This window comes from Sitophilus oryzae, unplaced genomic scaffold, assembly GCF_002938485.1.
Source record: "Sitophilus oryzae breed Bouriz unplaced genomic scaffold, Soryzae_2.0 scaffold_1974_pilon_pilon, whole genome shotgun sequence".
In the NCBI taxonomy this organism is placed as follows: domain Eukaryota; kingdom Metazoa; phylum Arthropoda; class Insecta; order Coleoptera; family Curculionidae; genus Sitophilus; species Sitophilus oryzae.
The window spans coordinates 3,212,244-3,234,955 of record NW_022146695.1 but is presented as its reverse complement, the minus strand read 5'-3'; the positions used below and the strand labels follow the sequence as shown (position 1 = coordinate 3,234,955).

At 33.4% G+C, this 22,712-nt stretch overlaps 1 protein-coding gene across 4 annotated transcripts in view; it reads left to right on the top strand.

The window, feature by feature from the left end:
* The window catches only part of LOC115883624, a 58,238-nt gene that overhangs the window by 11,241 nt on the left and 24,285 nt on the right, over nucleotides 1-22,712 (top strand). For all 4 annotated transcript variants that reach the window (XM_030901983.1, XM_030901982.1, XM_030901980.1 and 1 more), the window contains 2 exons: nucleotides 20,442-20,710; nucleotides 20,795-21,036. In XM_030901983.1, coding sequence (XP_030757843.1) covers nucleotides 20,442-20,710; nucleotides 20,795-21,036 — 511 coding nt within the window. The remainder of the gene's footprint in view (nucleotides 1-20,441; nucleotides 20,711-20,794; nucleotides 21,037-22,712) is intronic.

Below are 22,712 nucleotides of genomic sequence, written 5' to 3'. Positions count from 1 at the left end.
AAAATAAGACTAGGTACTTTAAATATTTATTTATTGATAAGAAAATATGTACGTTATGTATGATATTTACTTGATAGAGCAGAATTCAGAAAAATAACTGTCAACCTTTTTGGAGCCAAGTCTGTTTTTCTGGGTGACACGTGGTGAGCTAACCAGCTTTAATAAAATATATATATGAAAAAACCTGTTCAAAATAATTATTTATTTTTATTACTCACCAAGCATTATTCGGTTATCGATCCAGGCAGATATTGTACAGGCTTGTACTATGGTAGAGGTTTCTTGTAGTTAAAGTTCTATAATACCTAAACAAAGGAAATGTTATGAAACAATATTTCGCGTATGATCATCCGATTATTGGAATCCTCAAGGATTAATACTCATCTGATTATTCCTAACACTAATCGGAATCATATTTTTATACTCAAATATATGACACGTAGTGCACTAAAACACTGGATCAGAGAAAAGCAGATCGTCCAATGGAGAAACAGACAGTGGTCCAGACATAGCCAGGCCATTATCCAAGTATGGAATTCTGTTTTGCGCTTACTATATCAACCTCTATATACTTACTTATCAACCTCTAGAATAGCCTGTTATCCCTTTTTGAGTCACATCTTCGTTATGCTCTTCCATTCTGGGGTACTTGCTGCGCAACAAAATTTGATCGTATTTTCAGACTTCAAAAGAGAGCAGTTCGATATTTATTGGGACTAAACAGTAGCAGTCACTGCCAGAATTTCTTTAATAATTTCAAAATACTGACTCTTCCTTCTCTATTCATTTTTGAATCCGTTGGCTTAATCCGCAAGGCAACTCCCGAAAGGCCATCTCACATCTATCCACTTAGGAATGCGGAGCACGATCTTTATCTGCCAACCTCGAGCTCAGAACTAGTTAAAGGCTCAATACTGTACAATGCCAAAAAAATGTACGATCATCTGCCTTTGAATATCAAGTCGCTTTCATTCTTTCCCGCATTTCGCAAAGCCCTTGAACATACTTACTGGAGAGAGCCCTATATGCAGAGTGAACGACTTTTTGTTGATGTTTAATCAATGAACAATTTAAATTTTAAAAGTTTGATCATCTCACATACTGGTTAAAGGTCCAGTATTTAATATTTAATATTTTATAACACTTACATGATTATATCCATTTACAATTTTCCTATTGTAAAATTTTATTGATACGCCTTTTTTTCGTGAATAAATTATTCTAAATAAATGTGGATTTGAATCGCGGATTCAATTTGAATCGCGGAAATCAATATAATAATAAGTTATAAAAATGAATGTCTCTATTCTTACAAATAAGCATTTGTCAAAAAATGAAATATCATTTTTAAGGTGTTACTTTTTACAACACTGTCTAATACACATAAAAAATTCAGTTTTTTAGTTTTTGGAGCAATTATTATTAATCAACGCAAACAGTCAATTAATGCAGTTTGAATACTAGAATCATATTAATTGGTCCTCTTTAACAAATATTTAGACAGTTTTTTTTTTATTTTTTAATGAAATAAACAAACTATATCGACAATATTAGTATCTGTACTCTTTAAAAATTTAGTACATCTTTAAAAATAATCTAAAATGTCAGTATTCCATGGGTATATTTATAAATGAATTTAAAATTACATGAAAATGGATTTTCTACGGAAACTTGAAGCTATAGGTAAAAAATGGTATAATACAATTTGATAGACAATTAAATTATACATCTGATTCTCATAAAATATATAGGGTGTTCCATTTAAATTTAACAAGTTATTGCCGTTTAAAGCTAGTAATTATGTAAAATAACATTTTAGACACTGTGTATAAGGTAGTATAATTTGTAACTGATCAATAAATAAACTTCAGTCAATATTTAGTATTAAAAACTTTGATACCCTTGGAGAAATGAAGCCTTAAAATTTTGACTGCAATTTCACAAAATTGAAAATATTTCAAAAACGGTAAGGTTTAAGTGTAATAAACCTTTATCAAATTTACCTTTATTTTAATCGTAGAAACTAAAAATGTAATAATATACAGGGTGTTCCGTTTAAAAAAATACAACTTTGATATTTTTTATTTATTTGGGACACTCTGTATCTTGTAAAAATATTTGTAAATTGTAGCTCTGATAGTCCTTCAACGAACCCAAAACTTACAATTTGTAAAAATCTAATCGTTTAGCTACAATACTCCGTGTCGTATGTGGTGAACAACCCTGTATAATTTATATGGTTTTGTAACAAATTGCTCGCTCTTTTATGGCAAATGCTGAAGCCCTGCAAGTCTTAATCAAAGCAAGTGTGTGATTTAACACGAAGGATCGGGCTAAGCTTATATTATTAAGAGAAATATATTACATTATATTTCCTTCGGGCCGTACACCCGCTTTACCCAACCCCTGACAGCAACCCGATTAGTACACCGTAAATAGACTTAACATTAAATATTATATGAAGTTTTAGTGGAAGGTATAAAACTGAACATTAAAAAAGTAGCATCCGGAATTTTCAAATCCTATGATTTTTTAGAAAAAAAAGTATCAATTTTTTATTAGATCAACTTTATCATTCACAGAAACGGTACCAAACCAAACCAAGTTAAGGCCGAAAGAAATTAAAACGTGTAGACTAGTGTAATTAGTCGACTACATCACGTCGTATACCTTATAAAAAACGCCCCGGACATTTGCAATAGTTTTTTCGAGCCGTCCAAAGCGGCCTTAGCGACGATGGTACCGGTTATGGTACTGCAGATCGGCTGCTTCTGGCCGGTCTCTGGGACTGGTACTTGACATTCCGGCCGGTATTCCTGCCGGACGGCTTTTATTTTGTAATAAAACCGAGTACAGACGGGCGATGCGTCTTGCAACGGCGACAGGATGGCGATACCAATTAAAATCTTGAGAGAAAATTGATAATATAATAATTGCAACTAACGTCTCTATTACAAAAAAATACCTTTCATTTGCAACCACCATTTTTTTTAAATTTTGTGGGTGTCTAATAGAGATGAGCAAAACTGCGATTCTTGTTTAGTTTTTTTAACATCTGCAACAAGTATTTAAACTTTGTAATATATTTTAACTGCTGCCACTACACATATCTACTCTTTCTACTTTCTGCGGTTCTAAGTTCTAAGTTATCTAATTGTTTATCCAATTCTTAAAAAGGATCTTAAAGAACTATTTTTTTCAAGTGGCTCACCCCTATAATTTTTTTTTATTTTTTCAGATAAAGACACAAGATTTGGTTTGTTAGTATAGGACATCAATCAGGATTGATAGACGTATTCAACTGATTTGTATTCAATCCTGTTTCACCGTAAATAACTAAGACTTTTGTTTTTTTAATATCACTCTCGGTATTTTTATTACTTTATTCGATAGAAAATGACACTCTGAATAGAATGACGTATCACATAAATATCAACTTTTGACAGTTTCGCTTATAGTTTAACTGGAAATTGTAATATGCGATTCATAACGACAATTTGACTCGAAATACCAAATGTGTATTATAGTCTGTCCAACGAGAAGATCCTTGACAGTGATAGATGTGTCTGTCATTTTAATTTCAAAGTAGTTTATTTTATTTTACAAAGAAATAAGTTGGTACAACTGGAACGCATAGCAGGAAATTATTATATTTAAAATTTGACTGACAAGTGATTACTTCAAAATATTGTGAAAAAAACTGTATAAAACTGAAAAAATGTAATCCAGTTATTTAATTTAATAAAAAACGGTATGTGTTAATACAAAACAAACAAGAACAAGATACCACATACCAAAAAAAATATAAAAAAGAACTATTTCTCACTTTCAAGCTTTATGAAGCTTCCCGCATTTATGATTATATTTATCAATATAACTTATGTACAATTACAAATTTGTAATATTCCGCAGGAATAAATAAAACAAACTATTTTATTATTAATAACACTTACCAAATTTTATGGGTACCTTAAAGGTTGATTAATTAACTTTAATCTTAATTTTTTAAACCAGTACCTTTGGCATTATTTTTCTTGTGCAGTACTAAAATCCATTATTTACGTATCGTGTGATGTCGATATTTTACAGCTACTCCAGTTTTTAGTATGTGTTTAGTATGCTCCTTCTACCATATTCGAGATGCACTTATCTACGACGAGATGGTATACGAACTTTAATGATGGTAACTTTATTGGTGTATAAGACTTTTGCCTGGGCAGCGAGTATTAACCATAAACTGTGCTCTGGGTCTGGGTCTACAGTTAATTTTCACTCGATTTTTCCTTCACTTGACTTCAAAAGACACAAAACACACGTCATAACACGAATCAAAATGCATCATCTTCAAAAACGCAGGGTATTTGACAAAACTGACAAAAGTTGACACAAAATTATAACCTCTAATTTGGCAAGACTTTGACAAGCGTCAAAACTAAAGGCGAGTTCATACGCATCGGCGTCCGTTTGTCGTTCATCGTTCCGTCAAACCAATAAAATTGAAATACGATCTGTCATTTTTGAAATAAACCAATAAAACTGGTTAAAAACAACAAGAGACGACGCATGACTTAAAAATTATTAGAAACTTTTTTTAGTAAAATAAATAGATTGGTATGGGACGTCATCTGCTTTTTTTCTGTCATCGTCTGTCGAAATCTTACCTGAGAAAAAAAACAGAGTATACCAAATTATTCGTAAAAAATATTTTTTTCTAAATATGCTAATGAGCCACCCTCGTTCCACTTGAAAGCTTTGAGATATGATTAAAAATACCATTCGGACATCTTTTAATCGGTCAGGATAACACACGAAAATCAAAAGACAATTAATCTTTTTCCAAGGATCCTTAATTAAAAATTAATGTTTTTAACACAGCCATGGCAATCTCTCTCTTAAAATACGATTTTTTTAAGCGTATATGTCAAAAGTTGACATATAATATGCCATTCTATTAAATATATACAGGGTGAGCCACTGAAAACTAACAATGGCTATAATTTTTAAACCAAAAAAGATATCAAAAAAATAAAAAATACCGTTTCTATAATATCGAGGGGGAATACATATGACGTATTTTTTGAACCACCCCGACCTACCCCTCAGGAGGCACCCCTATTCACTTGAAAATCTTAAATGGCAACGCCCCACTTGTGGCGTCTTTTTGGAAATCTCATGAAAAATGCTAAATGATCATCATAAAGTTTTTAGGGTGAAATTGAAAAACTACCCTTACACGAACAATTAGGTGGACATTAATGAAAAAGGTGATTTTTTCAGCATAAGTTACAAATTGGGACCCAGCTAAATGACACAAATGAAGTATTTTTCAAACGACCCCAACCCACCCCTAGGTGGCACCCCCTCACTTCTAATCTCAAGATAGCGATACCCCACTTGTGACACTTCTTTGGAAAGCTAATTGAAATTGCTAAACGATGGTCATACAGACTTCAACTTAATTACTGGTTAGTGACAAGAAATGTAGGTGTGACAATTTGAAAGAAATTTAAAATGATAATATATTTTAATAATTGTTCAAAATGACAGCCGTTTTGTTCCATACAAAAATACAAACGATTTTCAAATTCTTCTCTCACTTTTTGAAAAGTCTCTCTCGGAATATTTCGACATGCTTCAGTTCTCCTCTGCCGCAACTCTTGCAACGAACCTGGTTTTATCTTGTAGACTATGGATTTAGTGTAACCCCACAAGGAAAAGTCTAAAGGAGTGAGATCAGGTGACCTTGGCGGCCACTCGATTAGACCCCTTCTGCCAATCCATTGCCTTGGATAATATTTATCCAACCGCCTTGTGACAATAGAATAATGCGAAGATGGAGCTGGAGATGGAGCCCTCTTGCTGAAAGTGTATGAGGTCTTCATTAAGAGTTATAATAAATTTCTTTGTATCAGCTTTTTTTTCTCGCAATATGGTGCATGGATACAAAAATAAATCATTCTATTGATTTTGACACGTTTTGACATTTTTGTTTTATTTTTAGGCTCTATTTTTTTCGTTCTTTTTTATGGCAGTCGTTCAGCATTTTTTATGCGCTTTCTAAAGAGGTGTCACAAGTGGGGTGTCACAAGTGGGGTATATCTTGAAGTGAGGGGGTGGCACCTAGGGGTGGGTCGGGGTAGTTTAAAAAAAACTCATTTAGCTGGGTCCCATTTTGTAACTTATGCTGAAAAAATCACTTTTCTCATTAATGTCCACCTAATTTTTCATGTAAGGGGTAGTTTTTCAATTTCACTCTAAAAACTTTATGATCATCGTTTAGCATTTTTTATGGGCTTTCCAAAAAGGCGCCACAAGTGGGGTGTTGCCATTTAAGATTTTCAAGTGAGTAGTGGTACCGCCTTAGGGGTAGGTCGGGATGGTTTAAAAAATACGTCATATGTATTCCCCCTCGATATTATAGAAACGGTATTTTTTATTTTTTTGATATCTTTTTTGGTTTAGAAATTATAGCCATTGTAAGTTTTTAGTGGCCCACCCTGTATAATATTTAATAGAAAATATATAATCTGAATAAAGTAAAAAATACCGAGGGTGCCATTTAAAAATGAGAAGTTGTAGTCATTTCCGAATCAACAGGATGTGATCTAAACGAAATGAATACGTCAATCAATCCTAATTTATGTCATATATGCCAACATACCAAATCTCGTTTCTTTTAACAGAAAAAATAAAAAAGTTATAGAGGCGAACCACTCTTGAGAAACACTCGGTATATTATTGATCGTGGCCCTAGAAAATAATACTTTTTCTATAAATAAACAAAATTAGAGAAAAAAATCAATAGCAGTTTACTATACTCATAAAACGCCTTCAATAGACCACAAAATTACATTCGCAATAATATCGCAAATTGCAACTCCTAAAAGTTCAAACTCGCAGATAATATATTATTATCGTTCTATATAGTTTACAAAATCACAATCGCAGCAAACTCACAAATTGCAGCAAAATTGGAAAACGCAACTACAGTAAATATTGGTTGCCTAAATTGAAACTCGCAAATAGACGAAATCGCAAATCGCAGTTTCCTATGAGATCCAATCGCAGGTTGCAAATGCGATTTTAAAATCGCTGCGATTGATTCGCAATTTGCGATTTGATGCTCATCTCTGGTGTCTAATGTTCTTGATCATCTTTCTATGCTTGTATCCAGTCTCCTATCCCTGTATCCTGAACTAAACCAGCTTGTTAAGGTCCTTGATAAGATGAGAGCATAATTCCTCCGCTTCTAGTCTTGCTTTCCCAAAAAATAGAAAGTGATGCTTGCGGCCCATAGTTCCATAGTCTCGTAGTGATATATTATGTGATCTGCTGTTTCAGGATCTTTATGGCAGATTCTGCAGCAAAGACTTCCTTGTTCATATATTCTTTTTATTAATGTTTGTGTGTGTTGGTATTTACTTTAGAAGGGATGATTTGAAGTCCAGAAGCTGTTTACTGGGCATAGTAGAGATCAGCTGCTGGCCTTAAAGCCATCTCTTCCAGAGTAACTGCCACAATAAACAATATAACACTATTTTATAGGTGTGTTGATTAGGACCAAAAGCAAAGGCATGTTTTGAATGTTACTGGAGTTGAGGGTTGGAACCTTTGGTGCTACAATAGCAAAATAAAACGCTGAACATCATCAGCTATGATTGTGAATATTAATTGCTAACATGGTTGCGAAACGCACATCCAGTGTTAAAAGTAAAGTGTTTTGGTGAATTAGTGTTTTATTTTGATACTTTGAATGCTAAAATTGCTGTAAATCGTTACTGTCTTCTTTGAAAAGTAAATATCTTCAACAAAAAAAAAGCTATTGAGATGAATCAAAAAATCATACTATCGAGAAAAAGATGCACCTTGCTGATACAGTAGGTTTTAAATTCCTTGCTCTGTTAAAATAATAACATTTTGTATAACCGCCCCTGTTATAATCCAGGACTTCTTCCTTTTCCAAGTTACGATCCTCTATTGCTCTCCTAATGGCCCCATTCCATGATCGTCCAGGAGGTCCTCTTTTTCTTTTTCCTGGAGGTGACCAGTTGTAGATACGATAGGGCCTATCTTTGATGTTCTATCTCTATTCTCTCTATTCTACTCTACCCGCTATTGCTTATGCAGCGTCCATCCTGACTCATTCCTTCTAATTCTGTCCAGCCTAGATAATCTTGCACCGTAGTCACAGATAGTCCATTTCGAGTGCAGCAAGAGGCTAATAAGATCAAATAATTTAATGTATCTACAATATTTATAAAATGTATCTACAAATTGTTTAAAATTCATTAAAATCGGCCCACTAGAACAAAATATATCGAACTTGAAATTATTTGAAAATTTTAAGGTGTCCAGTTTTCGAGCAGGTTACTACTATATTTTTATGATTTTTATTAATTTTTCAAACGTGGCAGTTTTTCTTTGTTTACCAAAAGTCGAAAAAATGGATAAAATATGCATCTAGAAAGTCTGCTCCTCATGTATCCGCTACAATTTAGATATCATCATGTCCATTGAATAGTGGTGCTATGTTTTAATCACTTTGTAATATGTCGATGGCATAAGCTAAAGGGCTGGAGGACTTTAAGGTACTCTTCGATATATTCGAGATCAATGCCAGGCTGCAGGCTAACACTTTAAAAAGAAATGCTGCTGTTAAAAATTTATCTTAAAACATATAAGATCTGAATTAAGTCTTTTATATAAAGCTCTATTCTAACCTAAAGGGGCGGTCATCATGGTCTTTCTGCCGACAAACAAGAGGAAAGACACCACCTACCTGCTGAGCCTTATCCAGGGTCAGAACTTCAATGTAAGAACATCGAGTTGGCGAGTCAACAACTCGAGGGAGGAGAGTCATGGTCAGGTCCTCACAATAGGAATTGACCTCAAATTCAAGGAGGCAGTAGAGAAAGAGGGACATATCCTTTTATAGATACGGGACAACACCGGTATCAGGTCTCAGGAGAGACCAAGTTAAAGAGGTGGAGAAAATGGAGACAGATCCTCCAGCCTCCACCTCACGGGTTCCTCAGCCGGAGGCATGCTCCTCGACTGTGAATGGCGGCAGGGAGGACCAAACTCCAACCGTAGAAGAGTGTGTGCCCTCGGAGGAAGAACTCAGTTGTCAGGGGAGGATGGGAAATACCCCTGTCCCCTCTACAACAGGTGTTATGATGGGTTAGAGACTGTGTGATGACTGAAGGAAGGGGGGCACAATAGATCTTTAAGGTTGCAGTGATTAACCCCCCCCCCCTTACTCATTCTACATTCTAGCTCTTTTCTAAAAGGACTTAAATATTTTTAATAACATAAGTCTTTTCTAAAAACACTTCTATTTAGGAATAAAGATTTAAATCACAAATCGTTTTGAAAAAGTCTTAAATTTTAAATCTTGAGTCAGCTTTCAATAAAAGACTTAAAATTAAATGACTTAAATCAAAAAAAGACTGAAGTTTTCTGTGAGCTTGCAGCTGTGATTGTCGCAGGTATATACTAGCTTATGAAATGGCCAAAGAAGCCTCATCAGTGCCATACAATAGTCCAGATCTCTTTTACGGCGCTGCGCTGCAAAAGCAGTCACAACAGTTGCCATAAAACGGTGGGGCCAACAAATCTCTAGAAGAGATTGGTGGTGGAGAAATTTACTTCGACAGAGACAGGCGAAAAAGATACCTGATGAAAGAGGAGGACCATAAACCACAATAGATCTAAAAAGGTCGCAATAGAACGGGCCTATAGCCAACTGGAAGAATCTAATTTAGTCTAGGTATATAAAAGCCAATGGAAGACTTTAAAAAGCAAACTCATTGATAATAAAAATTCCTAAATATAGAAGTATTTGAACATGAATATTAAGTGTTTCTCACTAATCCTGGGAGATTATTACCCACCAGAATAATTATCCCATCAGAACTAACAGCTAATGGAAGTGACCCCTGGCTACTGTATCGACAGCGTGCAATTACAGAGCGGAAAAAAAAACCGGTGAATAAGTTAAAAGACGGATTGAAAAAGGCACACTGGACAGGTTTTAATAGATGCAGCAAAGTGGTGGGGATAGGGCCGAGATGAAAAGACGATCAGGACAAATATTTGCCATCGTTTACAAGGTAATTACCGGTCGCGATGCAAGATGGCGGCCGCGGAGGGCGTTGCGATGCTCTCAGAGTAATAAGAAACGCCGTATATACAGCGTGAAACAAGTTTTTCTTGCTGCTGGACTTCAACCTTGCCGATTAGAGAACTTCTTTTGAAAGGAAAAATTGATAGATGCTTAGATACAAAAATTTAACTAAAATTGATATTTTTTACAACGTGCGATATTTTTTTTTAATTTGTATACGGCATAACATGATAAGTTAATTCAGGTTCTTGAGTACCAGAGAGAGGTGCAAGCTCACAGAAAACTTAAGTCTATTACGCTGTACTTTCGGGTAGCTCTAAAAGGTCGGAAAATGCGGGTGTGTGGCCGAAGGAAATATATATTATATTTCAGAAATCTGCCTAAGGTTTAGCCCGATCCTGTCGTGTTAAGCCACACTCAAAAATTCCAAACACACGTGCTTTGATTAAGGCTTGATTAAAGTTTGCGGAGCTTCAGCATTTGCCATAAAATAGCAAGCCATTTGTTTCAAAACCATAAAGATTACACCGGGTGCGTCTCAAAAGTGGCTCACCCCTATAACTTTTTTATTTGTTCAGATAAAACAACGAGATTTGGTATGTTAGTATATGACATAAATTGGGATTGATTGACGTATTCAATTGTTTTCGGTCATTTCCGGTTTCACCGGAAATGACTACAACTTTAGATTTTTAAATGGCACCCTCGGTATTTTTTTACTTGAGATTTAAATCTTTTTGAAAACTCTGACTGACTTGTTGCAGCTCTCCTAGAATTCAATGGTAAGCCCCAGTGAATGCTAAAGCTTGAAGCTTCATTCCAGAACCTCGCAATTAGTGGAATAAATTAGTGGTTTCAATTAGCGTAGAAGTTTATTCCTCTAATTTGAATTGAACGCATCAAATTAGTCGTAGAAATTTTCAATTAGTGGAAAAAGTTACCAAACTTAACTTAACGTTTCCACCAATTATACTTCAAAATTTGCGAGGAATGTCATTTTGGCCTTTGATTTTCATCTGTCAAGAGAAATTGTGGTTAAAAATCAAAAGTTGATTGTTTTATAAGCTAAATATTAGGTTTTCTCTATGGATACAACCAGGGGCGGGAAAGTGAAATAGCAAAAGCGGTTCCACCGTTTCCACGGAAATTTCAAATAAAATAGTTCCAGCCTCAGGCGCTAGGTGGTAGTGCAATTAATTTTTAGGTTAAGAAGTTGCTACTAGTTAATGCCAGATGGCGTTAAATCAGAATTTTTTTTGTAGTTTTCATAGTTTCCAACGGCCATTGTCATACTATTGTCAAATTCTCAAAAAATATTGTCGTTGTCATAGCGCCAATCAGAATATTATCCATAGATTAATGTCATGTACTAGAGATAGATTGGACACTGATATAAAACAAATGGGTCCGTCATTTAGAGCCACTTGGTGATCCGGAAGAAACTAATGGAGAGTTTTGGCATAACATAATTTTAGCGTTCCGTTACTTATTAACGCTAATTAAAACGGTAACGTTATTCAAGCGCAAAATTATTCCTTGTAAAATATAAAATAATAAATATAGACTTTTTTACTGCCATTTTATGTTTTATTAGATCATTAGAAGTGTAACATAATTACAACAAAATTAAAATTATAAATACATACATTTTAAACACAAACAATACATCACATAGCGCCTTTTTTTTGATTTAACAACTAAATTATAATATAGTAAACATATTATAGACTACTAATTAACTGTTACTAAAAATACTATATATTACCAACTATGTACTTACTTATTTATGATTAAACTATTTTTTTATTTGGTGTATAAATTATTATTTCTAAAATGTCAAAATAACTTTAATAAAAAAGTTTAGTATCTAACACGAAAATGATGATCGACTGTAAGTATCAGAATGCACAAACTAATAAAAACACAAACTATAAACACAAATCACTGAACTTTCCGACAAATCAGGAATATCTGGGAATATCTGAATTAATAATTATTTAAATAATGATTTAAAAATAACTCGACGGATCACCAACATTTTGTCAACTAGACAAAAACTAGACCATAGACAGTAGTTAACATAGAGACTGTCATGTCATCTTCATAATATAAATTAGAAACCTGTACTTTAATGTCTTTTACGCCGTCTGGCGATGCGGAAGAAACTAAATTTGTAGTTCTATAAAATTACCATTGAGTGTCTAGGGCATGATATTATCAAATGATTATCAAAACGTTTTTCAAACTATAATTTGTTATATGTGTTTTAATTAGACAATTCCTTTTGTTTGTGGCCCTAAAAATATAATGTAAGTCTTTTATTTTTACTCCATTTACAAAACTTTGGGCGTATTATGTTGGTATTGTTTTATTATAATAAACGATGTTTAAATATTTGACTTATAAATAAAAACTTTAAATAATAAATTATATTTACACATGTTTGGCTTTAATTTTATTTAATAATTGTATAAATTATACTGTTAAATCTTATTTTTTACACATCACAACGATACTTGTTATTAGTATTGTTGAATTTGGGTAAAAAATAAGATTTAATAGTCAAATTTAATTATATATATTTTAGAGTAAAATTCAATAAATACGCTCATTTAAAAAGCCCGCGCTACGATCCATTTAAAACAAGCCCTACTCAATAGATGGCGCCACTTCTGTAGGACCATTTTTCAATATGGCAGAGTCCATTCTTTTTCTAGCTAGGTATATTCAAAGAATAACTTGTGACTAGCCCTAGCAGGCAACTGTTAAGCCCGACCAATCACGTTAGAGTTTTTGACAAACACAAATGAATTAACACACTCCAAATAACCACGCTAACCAACCTGATTGGTCAAGCTTAATTGTTGACTGCTAGAACTAGACACTTCTAAAGAATATGTATATGAATATGTACATTTGGGTATATTCTTTGGATACAACTGATTACCGCAATCTATTGCTAGGATATTCTATTAATTTTAATTGTGTTTTTTGACATTGTAAATGATCGTAAACTATATAAGGGTGTATTCCGTTGCTTACCTTGGTTATGGTTTTATGTTCCGTTTCTATCGGTTCCCTGAAAGTTTTCTTATTACGGAACACGGTTCCTGAAAAATTCTGTTATAATTTTCACGAAACTGACCAGCGCGAGAAGGCTGTTTTTTTTGGTTTTGTTTGTCAATCAATGTCATTTATGTGACAGAAATCAAGCAAATATCGGAAGTTCGAGTGAAATTCTCATTTAATTTCTAAAATGTGTAATAATATTTTGTATTTACATCCAAAAGCAATGGAGATAGGCAGTAAAGGTAAGTAAATTTCATTAACTAAATAGAATGACTTTTTAAGACCATTTAAACTTATCATGCAGCCATTGTTTCTTAAAGTCAGGAACATTTAAAGAAAACATGAAAAACAAGACAACAAGTAATCGTGAATGTTTTGTAAGCTATAAAAATATAAATATTGATTAGATTTATTATTGATCTGTTTGGACCTGCAAATCTTCACTTGAGCTGTTTAACAAGTTTAACAGTTTATTAATAAAGTACTTTTCAATATTAAACTCCATTAAAAAGAAGAAGCAAACGTAAAAGCAAAGAATAGGTACATTAAAAATGCATAAAAGGTAAATTTTATAATAGAGGTATTGAAATTTAGAAAACGTCAACATTTGACGTTTCCAGTATTTTACCAAACCGATCTTTTTCAGGAACCGCTCTTTACCGAAGTTTACCGGTCTGGTTCGCCTGGTTTTGCAACGGAATACAGCCTAAAAAGTATAAAGTGTAATTGAAACCACTAATTTATTCCACTAGTTGCTATCTTCTAAATGAAGCTTAACATTCACTGAGGGTGGCTGCAACAACCTCCCGTAATCCTGCTAAAATAAAACAACTGATTTTTGTATATTAAAACCAGCAGTTATGTTTTAACAGCAGAATGACAGGAGGTCGTTGCAGCCACCCTAAGTAGTAAAAGTTTCTTACAAAAGCTTTTACTAGTAATTGTTAGCATTCACTGATTTCTGGCTTTTACTGTAACATATATCTATACCTATATAATATATTGTGTTCTTTTCTTCTCTTTGCTCTGATGCGGTGGTAATGAAGGCTATCGAGGCGCCATTAAAAATTCGCCTCGCCGCAAAAAAGCGGTCTTCTTGGCCGCCATCCAGATCTGGACCCCGCTCTACACGCCCATTATTCATGTATAAATATGTCGATATTAAATAGATCACAGGGCCGTACTCGATTTACCCTCAACGCAAATTTAACTTTTTTTTTAAATATAGTTATATATGTAACAAGGGAATTAATTAATTAAGGAAGTTAATTAAGTTATTAAGTTAAAGTTTCTTCCGAGGACAATAATTACCCGAGAACACTTTATAATTCCCGTGGTACATAGATAATTTTATTTCTTACTGAATTTAGTATATTTTGCCCCATTTTAAAACGACACAAATGTTGCATTTATTAATCTTCCGGTATATTTACATTAAAGCTGTTGGTAGGAACTTTGTTTTTGCCAGGTTACTGTTGTATTAAATGACCTGTTTATAAATTGACGGTTGTTGTCGAACGAGTTCAATTTGTTTTACGTTTCGATTAAAATGGAGGGAATATTAAAAAAAAGCTGAAGAGGTATGAAAAGCGTTACTACCAGCTAAAAGTGAAACCATTTACGCAAAAGGAATATAAAAATACCTTTAGTGGCTAGGACAGAAAAATATTGTAGCAGGGGATGTTGATGAAACTCTTCTCTTGTGAATTTATTATATTTCTGGTAGATCTCGATAAAAGAAACAAGAAACATATTTTCTCTTTACCGTTTTTCAAATAAGTTCAAAATTACGAAGATATTTTACTTTGAAAATTAAAAAAAAATCGATTTTTTGCTTAAATTTTGAGAACCACTGAATCTTTTCTGGGTTTTCTTTCTTATAAATTTAATCTACTACCTATGTTGCCATATTATGAAGATATTATTGTTTTAACCTCGGTTTTAACTAAGAATTAAAAACATTTCCAAAAATTTTCAAAAATTCTTTTTTGCGAAAAATATTTTATAGACGTGTTTCTGAGATCGAAATATACAACTCCTAAACATAATTGCGCTTGTTTAAAACTCACCCTGTATACAATCGAAAACTGCCTTTAAACACTACAAAATAAAGGGTCTTTCTTCATCTCTCTATATTCCTAGAGGAAAAACAGAGACAAAGATGTTTTACCAAAATCTAACCTCTAATGGTCTTCCTGAGAATAGAGATAACTATATCGACGACCCGTCCATTGATACATAGGCTTCAGAAGAAGAAGAAGGATCAGTGGCGAAACACCCAAACTCTTTCAAGACAAGATCTCTGTTATTGCGTCAATTATATTTTTTTTACGTTTTATAGATTTCGAGAAGAGCTCTTAGCCTGACGAAATCCATTAGTCAAGCAGCCTTAAAAGCGACTAACTCACTAACCATCAATTCAAAGTTGATGAAAGAACGCCTGCAGAAGCTGAACAAATTAGGCAAAGAAAATAAAGTCCTCCTACCCTGGGTGCCAGCCTACTAAGAGATAGAAGACAAGGAAAAAGCAAACGATCTAACTAGAAAAAGAGCGAACACTCCACGAACCGTTCTGCTTCCCAAGTGGAAACCAACTTACAGCAGAACTCCAGAATCTGGAAGACCATGTGTAACCTGAAATGGGAGTCCTCCAACGCTCTAAGACACTTAAAGAAATTTCAAAAAATCAAAGAGTTTCCTTGACTTAAGTAAAAATAATCTTCGGATTGTTACAGGGTTTTTAACAGGATGCTGTCTCCTCAATGAACACCTCAGTAGATTGAAGCTAAGAAAAAACGGCGAATGCAGATTCTGTGGAGAAAATGGGGAAACACCAGAACACCTCATTACTAAGTGCGCCGAAACAACAACCATTCGTGCCATAATCTTTGGTACGACAGATATCGGAGATGGAGAGCTAATCTCTGTAAAACCGTGTCATACACTGGATTTTTTCAACGTCTTGAGTCTGTATTATGAGTTATAACTCACGAAAGGGGGACACAACAGATATATAAGGTTGCTGTGGCAACTTCCCCCTCCATTACAATTTACATCCACATCTAGCCTGACAAAAACAAAAATTATTTTATAATAGTTTCGTTTTGCCTATAAGCCTTTTGCCTATATAGTTCAGTCATTGGGGATTTTTGCTTGGAAAAAAGTCCGGAAGTTTTGCAACTTTGCAGGTTTATAGGTTTTGGGGTCCCTAACTAAAATCCATAAAATGCACATTTCCAGACTTGCCGCCGGCGCCGCCATCTTGCCAAGATGGCTCCCAAAATCGGTATTTTGTGAATATCTCGAAAACTATGTATTTTTCGCGAAAATTTGAGGAGAGCAAAATTAAAGAGAATAAAATTTCCTATAAAAAAGATTTTATGAAAATTTTCGCTAAAGTCAATCGTTTAGGCACAAAATCCCTGGAAATTTTACAATTTTGCGTAAAATATGATATATTATGTATAGTCGATTTTCCGAAATCAAATGTCGATTAGAGTTCATTAAAACTAGTTTTAGTTTAGTTTCTTCAATTTTGTCATAAAACAGTGGCGTATAATTAATTCGCTCATTAATGTATGAATAATTAATTTTAATTATTGAAAATGTGTACTTGTTTCCATATCACCCAAGAGGTAAAGTATATGGCGCGTTTAATTTAACGTGGTCTCCCCGGAGGCGTACTCCACTAGATAAATTAAAAACTTTAACTTATCTGCACAAGCCCGACGGATCTGGCTCATTGATGTCAAAGTCGATCCTGAGATTCAGAGACCACCATCAGGGTGGTCTCTCAATACGTCCAACACTTCATCTTCAGCCGCCAGAGGGATATCTACAGGCAAGTCCAACTCCTCTTCATCGGATTCGTCGAGTGACACTTCAGTGACGTTGTCACAGGATTTCCCATTGCAGTATGCACCAATCATTGAACATTTTAATCCTGCTTTTCTGCATCCGCAGGCTTTACCATAGTTGTTGGTTTTGTATTTACAGGATAAAAATGCCAATAGGGATTTTGGAGCTGGATCTTTCAACGTTGTGACTGGAGTAATGCCTGTTTTTGTTTTCTTCCAACCCCATTCTTCGGCATCTTTGGTACAACCAGACCAATGCTGAACCTGGTGGTAAGTTCGCAATGAATGCTGTCCAGCACGACAATTAATTATTCATAAATTAATGAGCGAATTAATGATACGCCACTGTTTTATGACAAAATTGAAAAAACTAAACTAAAACTAGTTTTAGTGAACACTAATCGACATATGATTTCGGAAAATCGACTATATTATGTATACGCAAAATTGTAAAAATTCCAGGGATTTTGTGCCTAAATGGTTGACTTTAGCGAAAATTTTCATAAAACCTTTTTTATAGAAAATTTTATTCTCTTTAATTTTTCTCTCCTCAAATTTTCGCGAAAAATGCATAGTTTTCGAGATAGTCACAAAATACCGATTTTGGGCGCCATGTTGGCAAAATGACGGCGCCGGCGGCAAATCTGGAAATGTGCGTTTTATGGATTTTAGTTAGGGACCCCAAAACCTATAAACCTGCAAAGTTTCAAAACTTCAGGACTTTTTTCCAAGCAGGCTCCTTTTTTGATCCCCAATGACTGAACTAATAGGGGCGTAGCTACATATTCTGTGCTATAAGGTATTTAGATCACAGAAAATGCAAGAATATATCGAGTCCTGCACTGGTTGCCCGCATAGGATAATTTTACACCATTTTTCATTTAATTACATCGAACGGGAGTGCATATTTATGCAGGAGATGATGATCTCTTTTTACTTTCCTTTTAAACGGCGGTCAAGTTATTCGCTCGTTTATTTTTCAACTTAATTAGATGAAAATTTATCGCGGCTGCCAGTTTCCAGTTTTGATCGTTTTTTACAATAATTTAGTTTTACTTTTCAAACGCATTTTTCTACATTTTTTCTGGTTCTATTAATATCTTGTCGGTGGGGCTGGTCTTGCTAATTTCCTGTGTTTTTTATGTGTCGCCATTCTTAAAACTAATTACTTAATACCTTAGAGAAATAAGTAACCATAGAGGTGTTCTATCGTAAAAGTAACCTTTTATTTGTAGACCACTTTAATTTTAGTGTGATATATGTTAATAAAATATAATACTTTATATTTTTGAGCCATTATTTCGTGATAAAATATAAAAAATTGTGGAACGATTTGAAGATAAATTTTAACCTTCAATATCTTCCAAACGAGTCGATTAAATGATCAGTTCATATCAGACCATTTTTATGACCGTTCAATTTCCTACAAGAATATGTATTGATTTTTACAAAACGCTGATATGTTAGAACGCAATAAAATTCCAAAGAAAAAAATATTGTTTTGGTTTGGTTTGGTTTGGTTTGGTTTGGTTGTGAAAAAAAAACAATATTTTTTTCTTTGGAATTTTACCCGTGTTATTTAAATGGGAAGTAGAAAATCACTATGAAGCACCTCTTAATATTAATATTAAAAGCTCAAACTTTACCAGAATTTTTTTTTATCATCCTGAACGATATTATCACGGTAACTAAAAAGAAAAAAAATATTTTTTTGGTGCACCCTACTGTGTACAGGGTGGGTCAAATTCGACGCTTTTAAATGGAAACACCCTTTTCTATAGGAGATAGACGAAAACTAATATCGGTGTCTGGAGCTCAATTTTCATCAAAAACTTGATGGTGAAAACCGCACATCAATATCTGTTACCGTTTCGGAGTTACGGGATGTTTTTCAAAAATGTGCATTTTTAACAAATCGCTTTTTTGCTATGGAAAATTCTGTATTTCTATGAAAACATTTCCAAAGCACCTTTTTACGTAGAATTTAATTGTTTAAGTATAATTTTTTTAAAATTAATAATTTAAGAGTTATCAACAGAAAACTTGATTTTTTATTTGGGACACCCTCTATATTTTTAATTAACTGAAAATAATTTAAAATTACCTTTCCAAAAATACAGCACACTTGATATTTTGTTATAATCCCCTTCGAAATACAGAATTTTTAAAAGTTCGCCAATTTTAACTAGTAGGCTTTGAACCCCTTATTGATGATATGCCCTTAATGGAACTCGAAAACATATTTTTCCAGCAAGACGACGCACCGCCTCTGAACGCTGAAGTTATCACCAAATTTTTGCAGCCAATTTCAAGAATAATTGAATAGCTAACCAAGATCCCAGCCGTTGGCCGTCGAAGCCGCCTGACTTAGTGCCCATGGATCTAATCCTATGGATATATTTGCGGAAGAATAAAGGTTCCTTATTCTTCCGTATAATCTAGACAAGAATTAGAAATACTTAGCAGTTATGAGAGGGTATCTTTCACCTCCACTGAGTTAATGAATTCCGCGAGAAATGTTCAAAAACTGCCCCGTCTGTCTATAACAGAAGACAGTCGATATGTCGAACACCTGTAGCAAAATCTTATGTCCTGGTTTGCTATTTATTTTTATTGTTATTAGATATAGTTTAAATGTGTTGATGTTGGTTAAATATATTTTACATTGTTATAAAATTCTGCATCTCTCATAGCAAATATTATTTTCGTTTTAATGGATGCCCACAGCTAGAATTTTTTTGCATTACAGCCGGTGCCGTTCAAAGCCTATATACTTATTTAAAGCGGGCGAATTTTGATATACTCTATATCTCGAAGAGGAATCGAGCAAAATATCAAGTGTGTTATATTTTAGAAAAGTAATTTTAAATTCTTTTCAATAAATTAAAAACATACCCATATAAAAAATCAAATTTTCTGTTGATAATTCTTAAATTATTAATTTTAAAAAAACTATATTTAAACCATTATATTCTACGTAAAAAGGTGCCTTGGAAATGTTTTCATAAAAATACAAAATTTTCCATAGCAAAAAAGTTACAGCGATTTGTGGAAAATGAATATTTTTGAAAAACACCCCGTAACTCCGAAACGGTCACAGATATCGATATGCGGTTTTCACCGTCGTGTTTTTGACAAAAATTGAGCTCCAGATACCCATATTATATTTTGTCTATCTCCTATAGAAAAGGGTGTTTCCATTTAAAAGCGTCGAATTTGACCCACCCTGTACAGGATTTTTTTGTTTTCAATGAACTGGCTATTTCTTACCTAAGTTTCCATTTTCCTAGTGCATTCTTTTTATAAAAAAAAATATTCAAGAAACCACTTAGCTATACAATAAAATGAAGAGGTAATTCTGAAAACATAAGAAATCTTTTTAATTCCAGGTATATCAAAAGTGAGTTTCCATGTTCTTCGGAAAACTCGGTCCATAGTATTCCAAAATATTTCAGGAAAAATGGAGAAAGGCAAGCTTGTGAAGCTGAAAAATTGGTGTTCCAAAGACTGAAAAACCTCTCTAGTATAGATGTATCATCGGATTTATCGATAATCTTCTTCCATAGTGCTTCCTACGCTGGATATTCCAACAGAAATCAAAGATTGGGGAAATTGATGATTCGTGAACATGATTTTGTTGTCTTTGTAAAATGTGAAGGTAACAGTCTCATCAAAATTTCTTTTATTAATGATATAAAAACATTTAGTTTGTACTTAAATATGTATAATAAATTGCTTTCAGATAAACATTACGTGCTTCTGATTGAAGTAAAATCAACCAATGATCGATCTACCTTCAAAGAGAACATTGAAATAACAGCAGACGCAAAAATCATCAAAAACAACAAGAGATCAGCTCAGCATCAGCTGAGAGATCATCTAGAAGTGCTCCAAAACGGTTTAGGTCATGCAGTCAGTTCTCAGATTCAGACTTACATCGTTTGGCCTTATCTAGGGGCAAAAACAAGGGACCCTAAACATAAGGTAATAGAAATAGTATATTACATACCGAGGAGGGTTTTAAGTGTTTCATTACTGTCTAGAGATTAACAAAATCTCGAGATAATAATGAAAACTTTCCTTCGAGGTTTGTATACTATTTTATTTACAACCACATCATTAATTAAAAAAATAGGGACAATTTTAATTTGAAAAAAAGGCATTTTAATTTGAAAAAAAAAATATTCGAAAATTTATCGTTTTCTGTTTTGGCATTTCCATATCTATAGTTACCGGTACCAGTGGTTGTTATGGCGCAAACCAAAGACATTATAAATATAGACCGAACATCTCATTCATAAATACTCGTTGCTAGTGTATCAAACATTCCAATGTGTCAAACAAGGACAGAAGAGACAGAGAAGTCTAAAATTTCCGACCCCGGCAACTAGGCGCATTTGGATTGTTCTAATGGCCAGTGGTGTATCGTTTTTTGGAACGAATTTAATTAGTAAAGTAAAAGTAAAGTAATTAGTAAAATGTTTACTCCATATTAATATACTACATTAACACTTTTTCGTCAGATGAGTTTTGTTATAAGGTCTAATATAATAATATAATTAATATCCCACATATACTTATGTTGAAACGTTAGTAGGTAGTTTTCGAAAATCGCTCCAACGTCGATTTTCAATTTAAACTTTCAGTTAATTCTATATAAACTTTCAGTTACTTTTGAATATTTACAGGGTGACTCAGGCTTCCGAAACAGGTCTATATTAGGTTTGTGGTTGGTGACTTTTCTTTCAATTTCTTTTTCAGAATATGGAGGCAATGGTAAAGCACATTTTAGACATTTTTGTAAACATAGGTGGCCGGAACATATTTTCAAACTAAAGTTGTAGATTTGCCATTAAATTTCCATTCCAGAAATACCTGGGGTTGCCACCTGTCCTTTTTTGAAAAGGACAGTCCTTTTTTAGAATAACTTGTCCTTTTGACTTTTTTTGAGTTAAAAAGTCATTTTTATTTACGTATTTTCTCTGAGAAAATTACCTACAGCAAACAGAAATATTAGTTTCGTCCAAATTTAATTAGAGATGTTATAAAACTTATAAATAAATTTTTCTTGTTTAGAATAGGCAACATTATTTAGAACTTACCGTTTAATCTCAAATGATAATTTAGGTTTTAGTTTTACCTTTTTTGATCCTAAAAAGAACTTTTTAAAATTAGTAATTAGTAACGATTTAGTTAGTTTGCTATCGATAGCTTCCTGTAAAGTACTATGTAATAGTTGTTTAATCTTGTATACTTAATTATATTAATAACTTCCTATACCTAAAATCAATATTTAATGAGAAAATTGTGTTTTTTTGAAAATATAAGACAAAATTTGACTTTCGGTCTTCTTCTTGTATTATGATGGCTCTGATACGAGGCAATTACCTTTTAGTCTCTCAATAGAAGGCATTTATCATTAAAAGTATCAAATCTGTGTGCTACTGTATGGGATTTCTGTCACATAATAATGAATATTACGTTCATCAGACAATCAAATTTTAGTTAAATGTCCCAATCTTCATGAACTGTATTAAGCATATGTATTGCGGTTTGAATCACCCCGAGAATCACCCTGTATGTTGACAAAAATATTTCGAAAATGTGCGTGTGTTACAATGGCCCCCATCTTATGTAAAAAATTGAAATAAAAATTACAA